Source organism: Acipenser ruthenus, chromosome 1 (genome assembly GCF_902713425.1).
Source record: "Acipenser ruthenus chromosome 1, fAciRut3.2 maternal haplotype, whole genome shotgun sequence".
Lineage (NCBI taxonomy): Eukaryota > Metazoa > Chordata > Actinopteri > Acipenseriformes > Acipenseridae > Acipenser > Acipenser ruthenus.
This window is the reverse complement of record NC_081189.1, coordinates 89,252,929-89,271,140: the sequence shown is the minus strand read 5'-3', so window position 1 is coordinate 89,271,140 and position 18,212 is coordinate 89,252,929. Positions and strand designations below refer to the sequence as shown.

The 18,212-nt window shown below is 36.7% G+C and overlaps 1 protein-coding gene across 4 annotated transcripts in view; it reads right to left on the bottom strand.

Annotated features, from left to right (window-relative positions):
* Positions 1-5,769: 5,769 nt before the first annotated feature.
* The window catches only part of LOC117421552 (PC4 and SFRS1-interacting protein-like), a 37,181-nt gene continuing 24,738 nt past the window's right edge, over positions 5,770-18,212 (bottom strand). For all 4 annotated transcript variants that reach the window (XM_059031754.1, XM_034036077.3, XM_034036079.3 and 1 more), the window contains 11 exons: positions 16,436-16,498; positions 16,006-16,072; positions 15,123-15,216; positions 14,279-14,501; positions 13,691-13,812; positions 13,316-13,371; positions 12,955-13,025; positions 12,548-12,649; positions 11,984-12,185; positions 11,669-11,759; positions 5,770-7,001 (listed from right to left, as the gene is read on the bottom strand). In XM_059031754.1, coding sequence (XP_058887737.1) covers positions 6,929-7,001; positions 11,669-11,759; positions 11,984-12,185; positions 12,548-12,649; positions 12,955-13,025; positions 13,316-13,371; positions 13,691-13,812; positions 14,279-14,501; positions 15,123-15,216; positions 16,006-16,072; positions 16,436-16,498 — 1,164 coding nt within the window. In that variant the 3' untranslated portion in view covers positions 5,770-6,928. The remainder of the gene's footprint in view (positions 7,002-11,668; positions 11,760-11,983; positions 12,186-12,547; positions 12,650-12,954; positions 13,026-13,315; positions 13,372-13,690; positions 13,813-14,278; positions 14,502-15,122; positions 15,217-16,005; positions 16,073-16,435; positions 16,499-18,212) is intronic.

The window sequence follows — 18,212 nt, the reverse complement described above, 5'->3', positions numbered from 1 at the left end:
CGCTCTGCCTGCACTAGAAGACTGGCTCTACCTCCGCTACGCTCCCCTGCCTCCAGAGCCCGCTCCTTCTCCACCCTTGCTCCGCAGTGGTGGAATGACCTTCCTACAGATGTCAGGACTGCCCAGTCCCTGACCACATTCTGGCGCCTCCTTAAGACTCACCTCTTCAAACAGCACCTGTAGAACTCCTCTGTTTGTATCCTGGGACACTATCACCCTTCATTTAAATGTGCTTTATTTTGCTCTTATCTGCCCCCTATTTTACTGCATTTAATCCTGTACTTCAGAATACTGTAATCTGCCAAGTGTTTAACCTGTAGTACTTTGTATTTAATCACATCCTGATGTAACTATCACTATTTAATCATATCCTGATGTAACTATCACTATTATCTGCTGTATTATTGAATTGTGGTTTGTCACACTTGTACTTTGCTTGAACAAAAGTTATTGTATTTCTTGCTCTTATTGTATTACTTGTATTGTAACACTTGAAATGTATTTGTTTACGATTGTAAGTCTCCCTGGATAAGGGCGTCTGCTAAGAAATAAATAATAATAATAATAATAATAATAATAATCTCCAAGTATACACAGAGCAGGGGAGAAAGGAATATCACAGCCAAGGATACAGGACAGAGCGCTCAGTACCTTTTTCCAATAGTTCTCTATTATTGGACAGTGCCATAGTGCATGGATATAATTGTCTATTTCATCTCCTTTACAGTATTGACATGATTGGGCAGTTGAGTCCCATTAAAAACAGCCTACTATTGGAAAGATGCGCTCTGTGAGAATGTTATGTTGAATGAGGTTGATTTTTGCATTAGAAACTGAAAGGGTAGTATTACATATTTTTCCCCAAAAGACAGTCATTTGGCAGATTAAGATCACTGACCCATTTATCAAATGGGGCAACAATCTCCCCTTCATTTCATATCAGGAAATGGTATACATTAGAGACGAGTCAATTCACCCCTCTATGTTTTAGGAGATATTGGGCTGGGCCAGAGGGGGGCAAGAGTTTTAGTTCAGAGGACAATTTTATTTTTAGGGAATGTCGTAATTGAAGATACTGAAAGAAGCCATTTTTATGAAGGTTCAATTTTTCACTCAATCTCTCAAATTAAATTACTATCAATGCAGTTCTGCAAAGCTATTTTTCTACTTTAACGTAAACGCTATTGAAGACTGTGACGCATCAGATTATGATTTAATTTACTTATGAATTTACTTATGAATAATTATACACAGAACAAGGTCGTGTGCTATGGCAAGACGCAAAACTTGTATTTAGTTTTTCCTTATAAAACACTCCGGTGAACAGATATATGGCTCATAATCAAACTATGAGCTTGGTAATGTTGGGATGGTCACATAGAATACAAACGTGTTGCTGGTTTTGTTTTACAATGTATAGAATAGTAGGACCTCGATAATATTTTTGTTTGGTGAATTTCTTTATGCTTATGTAAAGACATTCTTCTTGTCACAGATTTGTGCCACAGAACAATTTAGTGAACAAAATGTTTATTATCATAAAAGCAAACAAACAAACCAAAAAAAAAGAAAAGAAAAAAACATAGCTTAAAATTAGGTCACATGTTCAAGTTGTGTGAATGCGGGACCTTTTTTGTGTCATTTTTAAAAGCCAGCAAAAGTGCAAATTTTTCATTTAAATGCTGGATATGTAGACTGCATGTATGGTCCAGTTTATTTTTGCTTATTAATAAACCTATTTTTATGCAACTTGCATAATCGGAAAGAAAATGTCTCGATGCTGCCACCTGCAAGCCACGACTACTGGTACTACATAAAATGAATAACTTGTTTTCAGGCGTGAAGTATTTCAAGGGTGTTAACCTTGCTTCTGATTGGTCAGTTTCATTCCAGTCGCCTCTGCCTGCTATTTTTTTACAGCCGTTTAAGGCTGCACCACAGTGCTGCCTATTCACAAGACTGCAAAGATCTTGAAAGCCTTGTGTTCTCCTGAAAGATTGGTGATGTGCAACAGGGACAAAGTCATTTTCCAAAGCTTTACACACTGTGAAGGGTAAACACTTAAAGAAGTCTTACGAGAGCATTGTACGTAAACTTTTATATACATCTGTAGAGGGTTTATTCTAGAGCAGAGCACTTTATGGACTTCTTGTTTCAGCCACGAGTAATCCTGAAACAAAAGAACCAGCCAAAACAGCTAAGTGCTCAGGCCTCTTGAGCCAAGAAGTACTGTGCTGAAAAACATAAATAAAGATTGAAGTGTTATAAGATAAAACACAGATTCAAAATAAAACTTTCAAACACTATTTGGTGTTTTTTTAATTTTATTTTCAGAGTGTGCAAGTTTAATATTTTTTTAACATGCCCATGTATGTGTGTTTAGGTTACCAGTCAAAATAAATGTTTTTATCCAAAAAATTCACAAGGTTTGTATGTGGTTAATAAATTATGTTTTCATTAGTCAGGCTAACTTTCCAGGTTTTCTCCAATATTTTCCAGTTTAGGCAAATTGTGATCTCCTAAAAAGCTATTCAAATGTTTGTATGTACTATAATGCAGGGGTTCCCATACTGGTGTCCGGGGACCACTGGCCATATTCCCCAGACCAGAAATCAATTAAATTACATGAACTGCTGTTAAGTACGTGGGGTTATTTCAAATGTAACACTAACATCAGTACGTACCATTATACAACAAAAGGGGGTGACTGTAAGAACATCGGTGCGTGCAGTCTATTTATGCCCTCAGAGGGAGGCATGACTGCGTCACAGGTTCTGACGAGCAGTCTTTGTTATATCTACTTAGGTCACAGGGTCTTTAAGGATAAATACCCATTCGGTAACGGTTACATTTCGTACTTGATGGGGAACCAAATTGGCAAGTATAATGCACTTCATAACGAAAGATTTTTTAAAATAAAAAAATAATAAATGCAATATTTCTGCTCATGTATGTTTTCATTTTTTAGAAGTTTCTGCTATTTTCTCCCTACATAAATAAAATAAACCATACTGCTCCCGCTTACCTTTACAGGTTTACGTTGCATTTTGCAGACTCCTTTGGCTTTGCTTTTTAAAAACGAAAATGCTCCTATTAAAATGGCACGCATTTCCTTTGAAATCTGCCTCACCTCTGTCTACACTTCACCTCTGATACATTTGTTGGCACACTAAATTTGCCTTCTCCAAAAAGTGCCATATCAAAATCAGCAACAGCAGCAGCTTTGCGTATGATACATCTGTTTTCATTGTTATTCATTGCTGAATTTTTTCTTGGCCTTAATTTATTTATTTTTTTATAAATTGCTGACAATTCCCAATACCATATTCCCATTGCCGAGGATGATAGAAAATGTCAGTGCTTAATTTGTAAATCGGGAGGTCCCGGAACACATAGTGAGTGCGAGAGGGGGGGTGTTCCAGGGGGCTCCGAGGTACCGGAACACATGAGAAAAAAAAAAGTGACAAACACAATGTAGCCAGACAATGTAACTATAACCTGTGTTAAGGTGTCATCTTTAGCCTTGGATACAATGCTTGTTGCCGCTAAATGGGCCTTGGTTCAGGCATGTTCAAAAACCTTTTTTTCTGAGGGCTCTTTGTTGTTTTGTTTTTTTTTACGTCGGAGGCAGAGGACGTTACTGTACATTCCACACACTCTTTGCTAGTTTCATCCCTCCCTATGATTAATACTTCTAGGCAGAGGACGTTACTGTACATTCCACACACTCTTTGCTAGTTTCATCCCTCCCTATGATTAATACTTCTAAGTTATCTTGAGTAAAGTCAGCCAAATTACTAAATAATAATAATAATAATAATAATAATAATTATTGAGATATACACCTCATTTCCAAAATAAATAAATACAAACATCTACTGGTATTGTAACGTTATTGTACCCAAGGCTTAATTATATAACTTGTGATTACATATTTGACCTTGAGGAATGAATGTATTTTATACATGATGATTTACAACTACGGTTAAATATTTTATAATTTAATAATGACGGCGATTCCCCTTAGTCCACAAGGTGACACGTAGTATCAGCTACGATACAACCACCTTTTAGGAGGATATTGCACATTCTAATGGATGACGTTCTTAAACGTCTATTATATTTTACACACACATTAAATATACATTTTCTAAATGTTATTTTACTGTGTTAAACACAAAAAAAATACTAAATATATACACGTTTAAACTTTGTTTTTATAAAATATACATGTTGCGGTTATGGGTGTGCTTCAACGTGTGACTGAGTTACATGACTAATCCCAAAGGTTTACTGGATAGAAGAGGAATTGGGCAAACAGCATTTTGCTATGTGCTGAATAAATACCACGGATTAGTTCCACAAGTACCACTCGTTCAAGCCTCACTTTTTTGTTGTTGTAAAAAACAATGGGTGACTCCAAATGTATAGAAAAAAAACACATAAGAAATGCAACTGACTTTTTTTTTTTTTTTTTTTAAAGATTAAATTAAATTAGATTAGATTGATACTGATGGCTAAACAATGCTAATGGTTCAAACTGTTATGTTATCTCCAGTATTTTATTTATATATATATATATATATATATATATATAATTTGTCAAACTATATTTAATTTAATGTTTATGAACCAAGTCAACCAAATATAGATTCTCCCTAGCTTTTGTGATATGCAGTTTGTGGACGACTCCTTCTTTCTGGTTCAAGTAAACCTACGTAAACAATCTTAATGCGGTCTACATTGATTGGTTTTGTGTCATTGAATCAGTGAATCAAATGAACGAAATGAATCGAGTCACCAAACTGAATCGAGTCACTAAAAAGAATCGAACTGCCCATCACTAGTCCTCCCCGACCCCGTCCCCGTCTCCCGCCGAGTCTGACTCACTAGTGGCCTTTTAGCTAGTGGAGGACGTGCCGGTGGTGATGCTGAACTGGCGGGATTAGCAGCGCAGGCATCGCCATCAGGAGCAGTTTCCCCCTCATTTTTGATTTGGCTTTCCTTTCCCACGACACGTTTCAAATTCAGTAGCGAAGATTAGGCTACGAGACGTGATTACATAGGGACCTCTCGCTAGCTGACCACCGCTGTTTCAAGATCAGTTACTTACCTCGCCGGTCCACCCCATAACCTCTATGTACAAATAAGAGAGCAGGTCTGGAATCGGTGTGGCAGGATAGGATGCGCATTTACGGGGGGCGGGAGAAATAACGAGGAGGCAGAGGCAACTTTAACTCTGATCGCTTTTATTAGAATGTTTACAGTGCAAACAGTGGAAAAAATACTAAAGTCATGCCGCGAGAGGTACCGGATCCGGACAAATTAGGTGCCGGAACAAAAAAAGTAAAAATCGGAGAGGTGCCGGATCCTGTTCCGACAGGATCCGGCTCAAATTAAGCACTGGAAAATGTCTCTGTGCTTAAACATTTTTAATTTCTTTCAATTGAAAATGTAACACATTTGCATTTCCTAGTTCTTACCATTTCAGTAGGTTAACCTTGCGCTTTTTTAAACTGGATTCTGGTTACATTGTAGGGATGGTTGAGTGACCATTTTAAATCCAGCTAAAAGTGGGGTGTTCGGTTGACCGGTCATTTACGTTTGGTGTCCGTAACTGAAGTTCTACTGTATATTAATTAGGCTTACTCAGCCAATGCAAATTCCACTGGACTGGTACAGATACAGTCCATATGTAGAAATAAACCCACATTTTATTTAATAATCCAGGCTTCTAAGCAAATAAAACACACACATTTCCACAGTAAATACATAAAACATTAGACAAACCTTTTTATTAATGGTGGCAGAACAGAATTAAGAATTCTAAGCACAAAAATACTTTGTATTTACATAAACGTGTCGGTAAAATACAACATGTGAACAAAACATTTAATACAACTTTAATAATGAGAACTTTAACAGCAGCATTACCTTTGAAAATAAATTTTAAGCAAAAGAAAAAACTACTTTGGCAGTTTACTATAGCTTTATTGGTGCATTTATAAAAAAACAAAACAAACAAACACGCTAAAAAAAGTAAAGTTGTAAATGAGCAGTATTTAAGAAATATGTACAAGTACACCAACAAGAACAAAAAACAAGGAAACAGAACTCTTAGCTGCTCCTACTAAAAAGACTAACCCAGGTTTACAGTTAATGTTTAAAAACAACAAAATGACATTACTTACAAATCAGCTACATTTGACCATACTAGTATTTGTATCCCAAGCAAAAGTTATAGGCCTAGATTTAAAGTTAAGTTCTCAAAGTTAGGTGTGCCTTAAAGTTTATGGTTTCGACATGCCAACAAATAAGGGGTACACTGACAAAGAGCTTCACAGAAAGGATTATGACCTGGAAACAATGAAAGCAGATGAATCCAACTCTGAACTGAGGATTCTTCAAAATTGTGAGTAGAGTCACAAAGAACTTACTAAATACACTAGAAAAAAGACAACACTTCACAAACATTTTGAAAAAGGCAGATTATGAATAAAACCAGCGAATATTTCCTGAATTCAAATGTTTATTTACTGTAAAATGGACCGTGACAGCAGTTGGCCTGTATGGACTTTATTTTGTTTACAAATACAGCCACTCATTTTATGGTCTTTCAACCAAATGTACCAAAATCTGTATTGCTGTACATGCACGGCTTTGGAGAAAGGACTACAGAGGTGTAACAGTTTTAAAACTATCACATTTTAATATAAAACAGACTTGGTTTAAAACTTTCAAATATCTACCTAGTTTTGAATGTCAAATATAGGGTACAATCACAACAAAGTCAAAATGTCTGAAAAGATCTAATTAAAAAACAAAAAACAAGAAACAAAACAAAAAAAACAAAACACACACCACACAAAACATAAGTTCTGTTGCTGCGATATTAAACAGAGTGGTGACAGTTTCCTCCGCCTTCAGTCTAATTTTCAGGCAAAGACTCGCCACCGTTCTGCTGTTTTTCAGATTCCTCTTTAGTCGGTTCTTTTCCAGCACTGGTAATACACAAAGGGAGACTCATTGCAACAGCTCATGTTCAGACCAGCAGTGAATAGTTTTTTTGGAAAACAAAACAATCGTCGACTAGCAGTTTTTATAACTTTAACCGATAATGTACACCGATATTTATGCTTGAATTTTTACCAGCACAGAACTGAACGTTTGGTCAGGCGCACTTACTATACTGATGACGCAAGAAAACTGAGACAGTCATTTTCCCAGTGCTGTGTAACGTGCGATCAACCTGCAGTAAATATGTCTCTCAAAAGAGCGGTGTTTGGACAATAGGATAGCCGTTAGAAAAAGCTCTTCTTTTAATATTTAAGACTCGGGAGTGTTTGCCTGCCCCGTGCTGCTCAGCACTCTCTCTCCGTGTCCGTGTTAGTTAGCGCAGACTGCCGGGTCATTACACTATTATTACACAATGTACTGTAAAATGGCCTTTTATAATTGTTGTTGACCTTGCTTAATCTGCGTTGGTTGCGGGTGTATTTGGTGGCATGTTGAAGCAGAAACCGATTATTGTGCCGTCTTTTGTTAAGTAACAAATTCAAGATTGACTAAATTTTGTAACCGGAAATGTTATATTTTTATGGCATCTCTTTTTTTTTTTTTTTTTTGGATTAAGTGAACAAATTTAAGATGTGCTGCATTTAAGCAGTGTGTTTAAAATAATAATTTGACAAATGTTGCAGTTGACATTGCGTAGGCTACATTTCTTTTCTACTGTAGAGTATAGGTAGAAGTTATAATAATACGCAATGTTTGACACCAAGTGGCTATAAAAGTTAATGTCACATTATATTTTTTTCTACATAAGGTGTTTTTATTAGTACAAATGCAAAATGCTATTTGTGTGACTGTTGTAAAACAAATGTATAAATTGCTGACAAGCACACAATGTAATACTACATTATTCTTTGTATTCATTTTCTAAAGTAAATGCAGCAAGTAAACAATACCTGTTCATTTGTCAAATACAACAAGTAAACTATGTTAATTTAACATTTATAATTATAAAACAGTTTAAATATAAGCCATATGCCTTGTTCTAGTAGTTTACAATAGCTAACCTGCACTATCTATTATTAATCGGTATCCTATTGGTATTGGCCGATATGGGCAGATAACCATTGGCTATCGGTATCGGACAAGAAAATCTTTATTGGAGCAGCCCTAGTTTATATTTGACAGAGAAGGTAATGGACCGGTAAGGTTTTGTTGGCCACTCGCCATGTGTAAATGAAAATTAGAAAATAGATCAGATTTCCTTTAACCTGGTTGGTCACTATGAGGTCCCTAATATCTGGTAAGGGACCTCGAATGTTATCGTTAAACTATGTTTAACCCTTTCCGGTACATTGTCGGACTGGGTCCGACATTGCAATTATTCCTCATAGGTCCTTTGTCGGACTGGGTCCGACATCATTATAGCAACGCAAAAAACGGGTTTCTAGTCGTTTTTTCGCCGGAAAAAGCCGAGAAAACCATTCAATTGCCGAGTGGGAGCGACAAGATCCGAGTCAAGTCGAAAAAAAAAAAAAAAAAAGGCGTATCTCATGAATAGTCATACATGGTATCTGGTATCAGATAACGGGGCGGGTCGTAAGTAAACAAGTTGGCTGACTGAATCAGCGCACAGAAAACACGGACATTTGCAGAGCTTTTTTGAGATGTTATAGTAATAAAATAATGACTTGGATCGCATTATTGAGGAGTTTGGTGATAAAACGAGTGATCCGGAGATGATCGATCGGTATGTACGACTATTATTATTATTATTATTTATTTCTTACATAGGTGAACGCTATAGCAAACGAAAGGGTGGGGCGGGGTTGGAGATGCCTAGTGAGTGCTTTGTTGATATGCAGGGCCATTTAAACCCGTTTGACTGTGGAAAAAAAATACTTTTAAACAGCGCGTCTAAAATTAACTGCGCGTGTGAAAATTAATTAGACCCGACGTGCCCGACGCGTGATTAATAAATGGACCGCAAAGGGTTAATCTCTGTTCCAAATCAATCTGCCGTAAAAATAAGTATATACAGTATTACATTTTTATATTTTACCTTTTTTCTGCTCGTTTTAGAACATGTTGACTAAAGCATGATTCACAAAGGGCTAAAATCAGGGGCCATATTCTTAAATCGTTCTTAAGAAAAAAAAATCTTAAATCCAACTTTTTTCTTAACTTTGGACTTAAGAAAAAAAAGAGTTAAGAACTGCTATTCTCAAAAAATAGGAATTTTCTTACCTTTTTTCTTAAACTTAATTGGTATTCTTCAAATAAAAAAAAATAATAAAAAAAACCTTTAAAATTCTCTTCACTTAAGATAACTAACCCTCATCTTAAAATAAGTAGCTCTTATACAGTGGCTGGTATGTACCTGCCAAGGTTTTAATGTTTTAATAGTTTAAAAAAAGAAATATAAATATATATTTTAATATTAAGTAGTTTTACATTTTTTATATATTATTGTGAATCTTACAAATTCCCACAGTTGTTTGTTTTTCATTGTGGGTATGTTGGTATTTTAAGATTTTATAACCAGTTAATATAGACCCAAATCATGCTACAGTCAGCACTCCGATATCCGTTACCCAGATACATGTCGGTCGCGTTTTACCACCCTTGTATTAAAAATAAAATCAATCCCTATTATATATATGTAACAAATTAATGCACATACCCGTCACGCAATTTCCGACTTTGTCACCAGTTTTGTGATACAAAACCCATCTCTTCAATGTTACAATGTACTTGTTTATCCGCCACAGCCCGCGTTTGTTTTTGTTTTTTTCTCGGATGCCAAAGCATGCTGTCTTTATTGTGTAGTTACACAGCGCTTCCTCCAATTTCACATGACAAAAATGCAGCAAAAACAATGAGATGAGCTACAGTTAATGTAAAAAGTTAATTAAAACAGTTTTGATACCGTAATGCACTTTTTAAAAAATGTGATCTTTAGTTGCTTTTGTGCATTTGCAGTTCTGTGCATGGGTAACATTTTGATTTCATTTTGCTGCTAGGTCGTTAATGGGGAATTTTACATACTGCTACAATATGTACCGGATTTAAAAATATGTACTGTATTAGTCTATGGTGGTCTCTTTTGGCAAGTGATTTTCAGAATCATATCGTCCTGAATTAAAATACTACTTCTGTTAAATATAGTACTGTACCAACAAAACCAACTACAGAACATCTAAATGGAAGCCTACTTATTTTAAAAGTCATTTCATTTATGTATTTGACATTGTATCTTTTTTGTGTTCCCTGAAAAAATGGATAAAGGTTGGAACAGGCCAAAATGAAAAATCAGGTCACACACGTTTAACTGTCACTGAAGTCAAAATTTTATAGGGTCGAATATGCGAGTGCTGACTGTATAACTAACAATTTCATCGTTTTAAGGATTATTTATGATATGCTTAATATCAATTAATGAAAACATGTATGCAGTGTGTATTACATATCGATGAGGTGTGTATGAATGGTCTTATTTAAAATATCGCAACTTTTTATAGAATGGAGGCCTTGTGGTTGATCTTACAAAAGGCAGAGAAGACAAAACGTGAGTGTGAGATGTCAGCAACACTTCAGGTGATTTAAAAACAGTGCGAAATTACCTCACCTTTTAGTGCTTGACAGGTCACTGCAGCTAGCTAATCACAACTTATGTATTGCCTTTGTTTTGCTTTTACAGACAGTTACAAAAAGGAAAATGCATAATAATAATAATAATAATAATAATAATAATAATAATAATAATAATAATAATAATTGCATGTCCCTGATAAACACCACAGCAGCCAATGGCCAGTGCAAGGAGGAACGAACTTATAAACTCTTTGCTTTTTCAGTCTTTAGAGACTGTTTTTACCCTTAAGACGACCATTATCTATTCGCCGCACTACAATCTAGTCACCGGGGCTATCTCCGTTTTCGGAAGCTGTAGTCCTAAAGACAGATCGGCAAGCAGATTCCCCAGGTTGAAGCATGACTTTCGGTCAGTTAAAAAATAGGTCCGTGCTGCTGATGGGAGTTGGGCCACGATAGTTTTTTTTACAGCTGTATTTCTATTAGTTACAAGAACACGAATCACACAGCATCCCCATTTAGTTAAAAAGCCTGTCACTGAGAATTATTGATAGTCATTTTATTTCTGTTTAGATTGGCCCAAATGCAAACGAGGATTGATTTGCGTGGTTTATTTATTTATTTTAGTAATATGTATACAGGTATAAAATAGATACATATATTACATTAATTAATATGTCCGTTGTGCTGTGTTTAGCTAAATCACAAACATGTTTTCTAAATGCAGTTTACCAGCCTTAGGCCTATATTACTTAGGATTTGTTTTTCTTTCTTAAAAGACAATATTTAAGAACTTAAATTTAGGAAGATCGTAAGAAAAACTGAATTAAACTTCTACAAACTTTAAGTTTTGTCCTAAGAAGACTTAAGAATACGGCCCCAGGTATCCTCTGAGTTGGTCAAAAGGAGAGGACGTCTAGTAACATCCCAGATGTGGACTAGTTTTCATCAAGGAAAAACACCCATCATACCATTTAAAGATTCTTAAACTGTGCAATAGGTCAGAAGGCCACAACAGTACATATATAAAAAACAGGCAAGTAGAGCAAACCTGGCACCTCACCTGCTCTGTTCTGCATTGCCAGTGGTCTCTTCTTTATCCTGGTCCTGCTGGGATGGATTTTTCTCTGCATCTCCACTCATTCCCTTGGTGTCTTAACAAAACAGGGATTTCAAAATAAATACAAAAAAAATAAATTCACAAGATGCTATAATAAGGAAATGGGAACAGGGTGGTGTTGGCAGGCACATTTTGGGTTTTTTTAGCACTTCACGCTTTTTTTGGGGGGGTGGGAGTCCACCTAACTCCTGTAACAATAAAGTTGTTTTATCCCAATTAACCCCATGTTTACACACACAGGATGAATAATTAAAGTACCTGTGCTTAGTTCTTTGGCTTGCTCTGCTTTCTTGATGGCCCCTTTCTTGGCTTCCTCGTGCTGCCTTTGCTCTGCAAGGGACTTGTTCAGCACTTGAGTAATGACAGAATCACCCTCCCCAACAAGGAACATGGTTTTAAACTTGTTGTACAGCATCGTGGCTTTGTCCATGATATCCTGGCTGGCTTTGAACCTACGGATCTATCAGATAGAGACAGACACCAGAACAAGCTTTGTTTTACACATGACTGCCATGCATGTATTTTCTTAATACAATCTACTTAACCCTCACCAACTTATTTATTTATTTTTTTAATTAACAGGATGCTAACATTTCATGAAATAGTCTAAAATGGTTTAAGATATATCTACTGCGTTTTTCACTCAATTCATAAAACAGTATCTTCATTTTTACAGTAACTGTACTACTTGTATAGGAATGCTTTCACATTAAAATGAGCAGCTGTAATGGTTTTTGTAATGACTATACCGCTTGGTAAAAAAAACTTGGTTTTAATGTGCCACCTAGTGGTACATTTGAGCAGTTCCATCTAAAGCCAAACCTTTTTGAGAGTTGCAATAAGTTCGCTGTGCTTTTGCAGATGCTGAGTTGTAACCTGGAGTGTTCCGAGCTCATCCAATGCCTCAATGCACTTTTTCACATCCTGAAATTGAAAAACATCTATTTCACAACCACATACAACTGTACACCACTACTAAAACAAACAATTATGATGCCACTGGAGACATTAGTTATATAATATGGTCATGTCCTTACTAGTGAAAAATTCCTCCGCAGCAGTTAAGAACAAACAATCAGTGCTGTATCCAAGATGCATTAAAGCCAACTGGTCAGTAAAGAGTTCAGTTGACATGGGCTTCAATGTTTCAAAGAGATGTGCGCAAACAAGTCTCCCGAAATTCCATGTGCAGGTTTCATTCATCACTGTTAAATCAGGCAACAACTTACTGGGCTGTCTATCTTCAGTGATATTTTGATTTCTCCATGTAACCTTTGAAGCCTCGAGTCCGCTGATAAATCTAGAGTGGGGTAAAACATATAAAAAGAGGCAATAGGGATCTAGATTAAAACTAAATCTTGGATTAAAACATGAGTTTGTCAATACAGAGTATTCTATCTAAGGGGTTATATTGCTGAATTCCCTTGGAAATGGTATACTGGTATTACAGAGTTGTTTTTTGAAAATTCCTTAAGCAATGGCATCAGCATCACTGACATCATACTGGTTAAAATATCAGCATGTACAACCAAAAGAAACAACAACTTTTAAAATCCACTAACATAGCAAGGATTATGCAGCAAACCTCACCTTTTTTCTTTTCCACTTTCTTTTCTTCTGGCTTCTTTCCATCCTCTTTGCTTTGCCTTTTATAAGGAAAGAGAAAAAACAAACATTCATAGCTAGTCAACGATACAAACTGTGAATGACAGATAGTACAGTAGAAACTAAGTTTACCTTGGTTTTATTGTAATGTTACGCCAATAATAGCATCACTTTGTGGCAGAATACCACACTTACACAGTATTTCAAGGAAAATGTAATGTGTTCATACAAGTCAACTACCTGCCTTTCATATTCAACTTGCTTTAATAAGTTAGACTGCTAGAGTGAATTTCATCAAGACATCAATGAAAAGAAAGGTCTTTTAAATGCACACTTCTGGAAGTGGAGGATCATACTCACTCTGAAGCCGTTTGCTCTTCAAGTTTACGTCTCCTTTCATCCCTTTCTATCTCCAACATATCTTGCTGTGCTTTTAAGACGTTGCGCCTTTTGGCAGCTGCAAATCTATCATTCTTGTTTTTCTGTTACATTTAAGAAAAGGGAAGGTTAGTTACCTACAGTAATAAGATCAGTCCACCCCCCATCTGTCTGTGTGATAAAGAAGAATGTATAACATTAACATACAATAGTTTTAAAATGTGTAATATGAATGCATTCAAATCTGTGATATACACATAAACTATATGCTCACCCTACAAGTCTCTCCGCAGACACTTCTAGCTGTATAGGAAACAAATATGGCACTCAAACAGACCAGTAAACTAAATATTAAAATTGTGCCCATAACTATTTATTTTCATTAGAAGAGTTGGTTATTGGGCTATTGGTTTCACAGACCCAATTAACACTTACCTACTGTTATCTGAGGTAGATTTGTGCTAATCAAGGTCTGTGAAATCAGTCAGTCATGACAAGTCTTTTTATACATTTCCTGAGAAGAGTTAACATATAAACCCGTCACTCATTTAAACACAACAATGCCGCTACCTCTCCGTCTTCTTCCGAGTCGGACGAGGATCCTCCCTTGGCATTTTTTCTCCGTTTGACCTCTGGTTCTTTCTTGCTTTCTTTCTCACCAGTGTCTGTGGGCTTTTCTTCATCCTTTCTCTTCCTCCCATCCTTCTTTTTGTCTTCCTCCTCAGATTTCTGTGGCTTTGTAGGTTTCTCTTCCAACCCTCGCTTCCTCTTCCTCTCTGGTTCACTCAAATCCCTTCCGAACAACAATTAAATCCTTACAACCGTTTTCTTTTGAGAAATGTGAACGTGAAGGAATTTCCTGACCCATTAATTAAATTAGCACTGGAACTAACAATTGTGGAGATATTGTAATGCTTAAACTATGAAGCAGAAACAATTTGTCTTACTGGAATTATGGGATTGATTATTTAAAAATGTAGATTATTTTATAGAATATATCCTTTTACCAATTCTAAATATTCCCTTATGGCTTTAGAGGCCAAGCCATCTGGAAGAACAGCATCATACTAATCTTCTACTGTACTATCGCTCTGGAAGAATTCCAAGACAATTCAATGATGCCTCCCAAGGAGGCCACTGCAATCTGTTCTTTATTTAGATACTGGATTACACACATCTTGCCTATGCACAAACAGGAACTAAAGTAATTAGATCTTTCCCTGCACAGTTGCATTTTAAATGTACACTTTTTTTTTTTTTTTAACATGGAGGGACAATTTGCCATTTTACATAGCATCTGCCACAAGCAAGTTATCACATGCTTGTCACAATGGTGATCAAAATTCAATGGTTTTGCATGCATTGTTCTTTCATGTGCTGAAGGTACTCAACAAAAAGATTGACATATACTTACATCTCACTCCCAGAGGTAGGAGGAAGAGGAGGAGACAGCAGCTTTTCTACTTTAGGTTTCCTGCCTCGTCGTTTGGGAGTCACAACCTCAGCAACTACAAAATTAAAGATAATTTTGGTGTGGGTTACTAAACAATGCTTAAATTTAAACAATTTGTTGCAGCATAGCAGAATTACCATAACTAAGCATGAAATCATGGTTTAGTATAAGGAAAAAGTTCTGATTTCACTTCATGAAATAAAGAATGTATGATTGATTTGGATGTTCGACGTAAACAAACCACACTGCAATTTAGTTTGCACCACCCCTCCATACATGGAAATTATTTATTTATTTATTTATTTTTTAAATTTAGTGGTCGCCAATTATTTTTATTGTTTTCTCCCCAATTTAGTAATGTCCAATTATTTTTTTAGGCTCAGCCCACCGCTAGCACCCCTGCGCTGACTCAGGAGCGACCGTCCTCCGAAGCACGTGTCGTCAGTCGACCGCTTTTTTACACTCTGCAGACTCACCATGCAGCCACCCAGAGCTACAGCGTCAGAGGACAACGCAGCCCTGGGCAGCTTACAGGCAAGCCCGCAGGCACCCGGCCAGACTACAGGGGTCGCTGGTGCGCGGTGAGCCGAGGACACCCTGGCTGACCTAGCCCTCCCTCCCCCTGGGCGGTGCTCAGCCAATTGAGCGCCACCCCCTGGAGGCTCCCGTCCTCAGTTCGGCAAAGGAATAGCCTAGACTCAAACTCGCGACGTCCAGACTATAGGGCACATCCTGCACTCCATGCGGAGCGCCTTTACTGGATGCGCCACTCGGGAGCCCCTCACATGGAAATTAAATACTAAATAAATAAAGTAATGCAAATCTGTCAGTCACCACGTTGTACCTGGTGGGCTTGATACAGGGCTGGCAATTACTTCATCCTTTTCAGATTCTGGTTCCATGTCCAAAATCTAAATGGCAGAATTAAAACAGAAATGTAAAATGGTTGTGACAATTTGCTGCTGTTAACTCATTCTTCAGGATTCCCATAGTTGGTAAAAATCATCATAACATCTGGCTTATAATATTACATGGCTAGGATTCCTATGTGGCTCTCAGAAAAGTCTTATGTTAAGTTTCAATTTAACAAGACATCTACCAAAATGTATGTACATTTTACTGAAATCAAATAATACATCTGTTTACCAAATATCAAGAGAATAACTACTGTCTCTATACAGGAGAAACTTGCACATAGGTCAGCCAAGTTAAAACAAAAATGGCATTGAAACTGCTGTAATGGAACTTGGTGAATTATTCAGTGGTTTCTTTACCTTTTTCTTTCTTCCTCTTTTGGCTTTCACTGGTGTCTCAGGTACACCTTTCTTGGCAGTGTCCTTTATGAATAGAAATTACAAGTTAACAGTGCTTCTTGTACTGTGTTTGAACATTGTGAACATAGGAAAAACATCAACTTGAGACAGCAAATATTTACTATATTTTCTATCCATTTATATAGCATGGCTGTTTGTAATTGTAAAATTCATTATAGTCCTAAAACTGTTACATGCATGTGTACAACACTACATGTCGTAGTCAAATGTTTACGTACTCCAATGGAAATTCGTAATTTCTAGAAATTTCTCAATTATAGGAAAAATCTTTTGCAGCAAAAGTTTTGCTTTTGTGGATGAGGGAAAAAAAGAATTACAAGAAATAAATGTCTACCAGTTCATTCAAATTCCATGGACTTACTTCTCTTGTGCACAGCCTTCTTCAACTCATACCAAAGATTCTCAAATCAGATTTAGATCAGGACTTTGACTCAGCCATTCCAGAACCTTGACTTTATTCTTCTTTAACCATTCTGAAGTGATTTTGATGCATGCTTTGGATCGTTGTTGTGTTGGAACGTCCAGTTGCACTTTAAACCAAGTTTTGTAGTGGAGGGTTTCAGATGATTGGCCAATATCTTTTGGTATGCTATGTAATCCATTTTACCATATATTGGAAATAAATGTCATGTGCCATTAAAGGAAAAACAGCCATATAGAAGGATATTACCACCTCCATGCTTGACAGTAGGTATGGTGTTCTTTTCTTTGTGCGCCTCACCAGACTTTCTCCAAACGTAACGACTATCAGAGTGACCAAATAGCTCGATTTTTGTTTCATCACTCCACAAAACCTTTGACCAGAACTCATATCCATCATTCATATGCCGTTTTGCAAACTTTAACTGATTGTCCTTGTGATGTTTTCCTAAGGACTGCGACCATTGAGACCTCCTCGAAGCAATACTTGACCTATGACTGAAATGGAAACTCCATTCCCACTTGCAGATAATTCACTTTGAATATCTTTGGCAGTCAATCTCGGATTGTTATTGACCTTCCTCACAATACTTCTAAACCGTCTTTCTTCCAGACCGTGGGAGCGTTGTGACAGTACTATGAGTCTTGTACTTCTTGATAATAGAAACAATAGTTGAAATTGGGATACTCAAATTCTTGGAAATCTTCTTGTATCCTTCTCCAGCTTTATGACAATAAATTTTCAGATAGCTCTTTACTTTTTGCCTAACCCTTTTATACTCTCAAAAGAATGTTCACCTACAATCCAGCATTTTCTAGACTTTTCTAGTATTAGGTTCTGCACTATCATACTGAAATTTATAGTACCTTGTAGACAATACTATCAAAGCATCAAAGGGTATGAATATTTTTTAATTGGCATTTTTGCAAAAAAATTGCTGAAATAATTATTATTACTATTTGTTTATTTAGCAGACGCCTTTATCCAAGGCGACATACAGAGACTAGGGTGTGTGAACTATGCATCAGCTGCAGAGTCACTTACAATTACGTCTCACCTGAAAGACAGAGCACAAGGAGGTTTAGTGACTTGCTCAGGGTCACACAATGAACATAAGAAAGTTTACAAACGAGAGGAGGCCATTCAGCCCATCTTGCTCGTTTGGTTGTTAGTAGCTTATTGATCCCAGAATCTCATCAAGCAGCTTCTTGAAGGATCCCAGGGTGTCAGCTTCAACAACATTACTGGGGAGTTGGTTCCAGACCCTCACAATTCTCTGTGTAAAAAAAGTGCCTC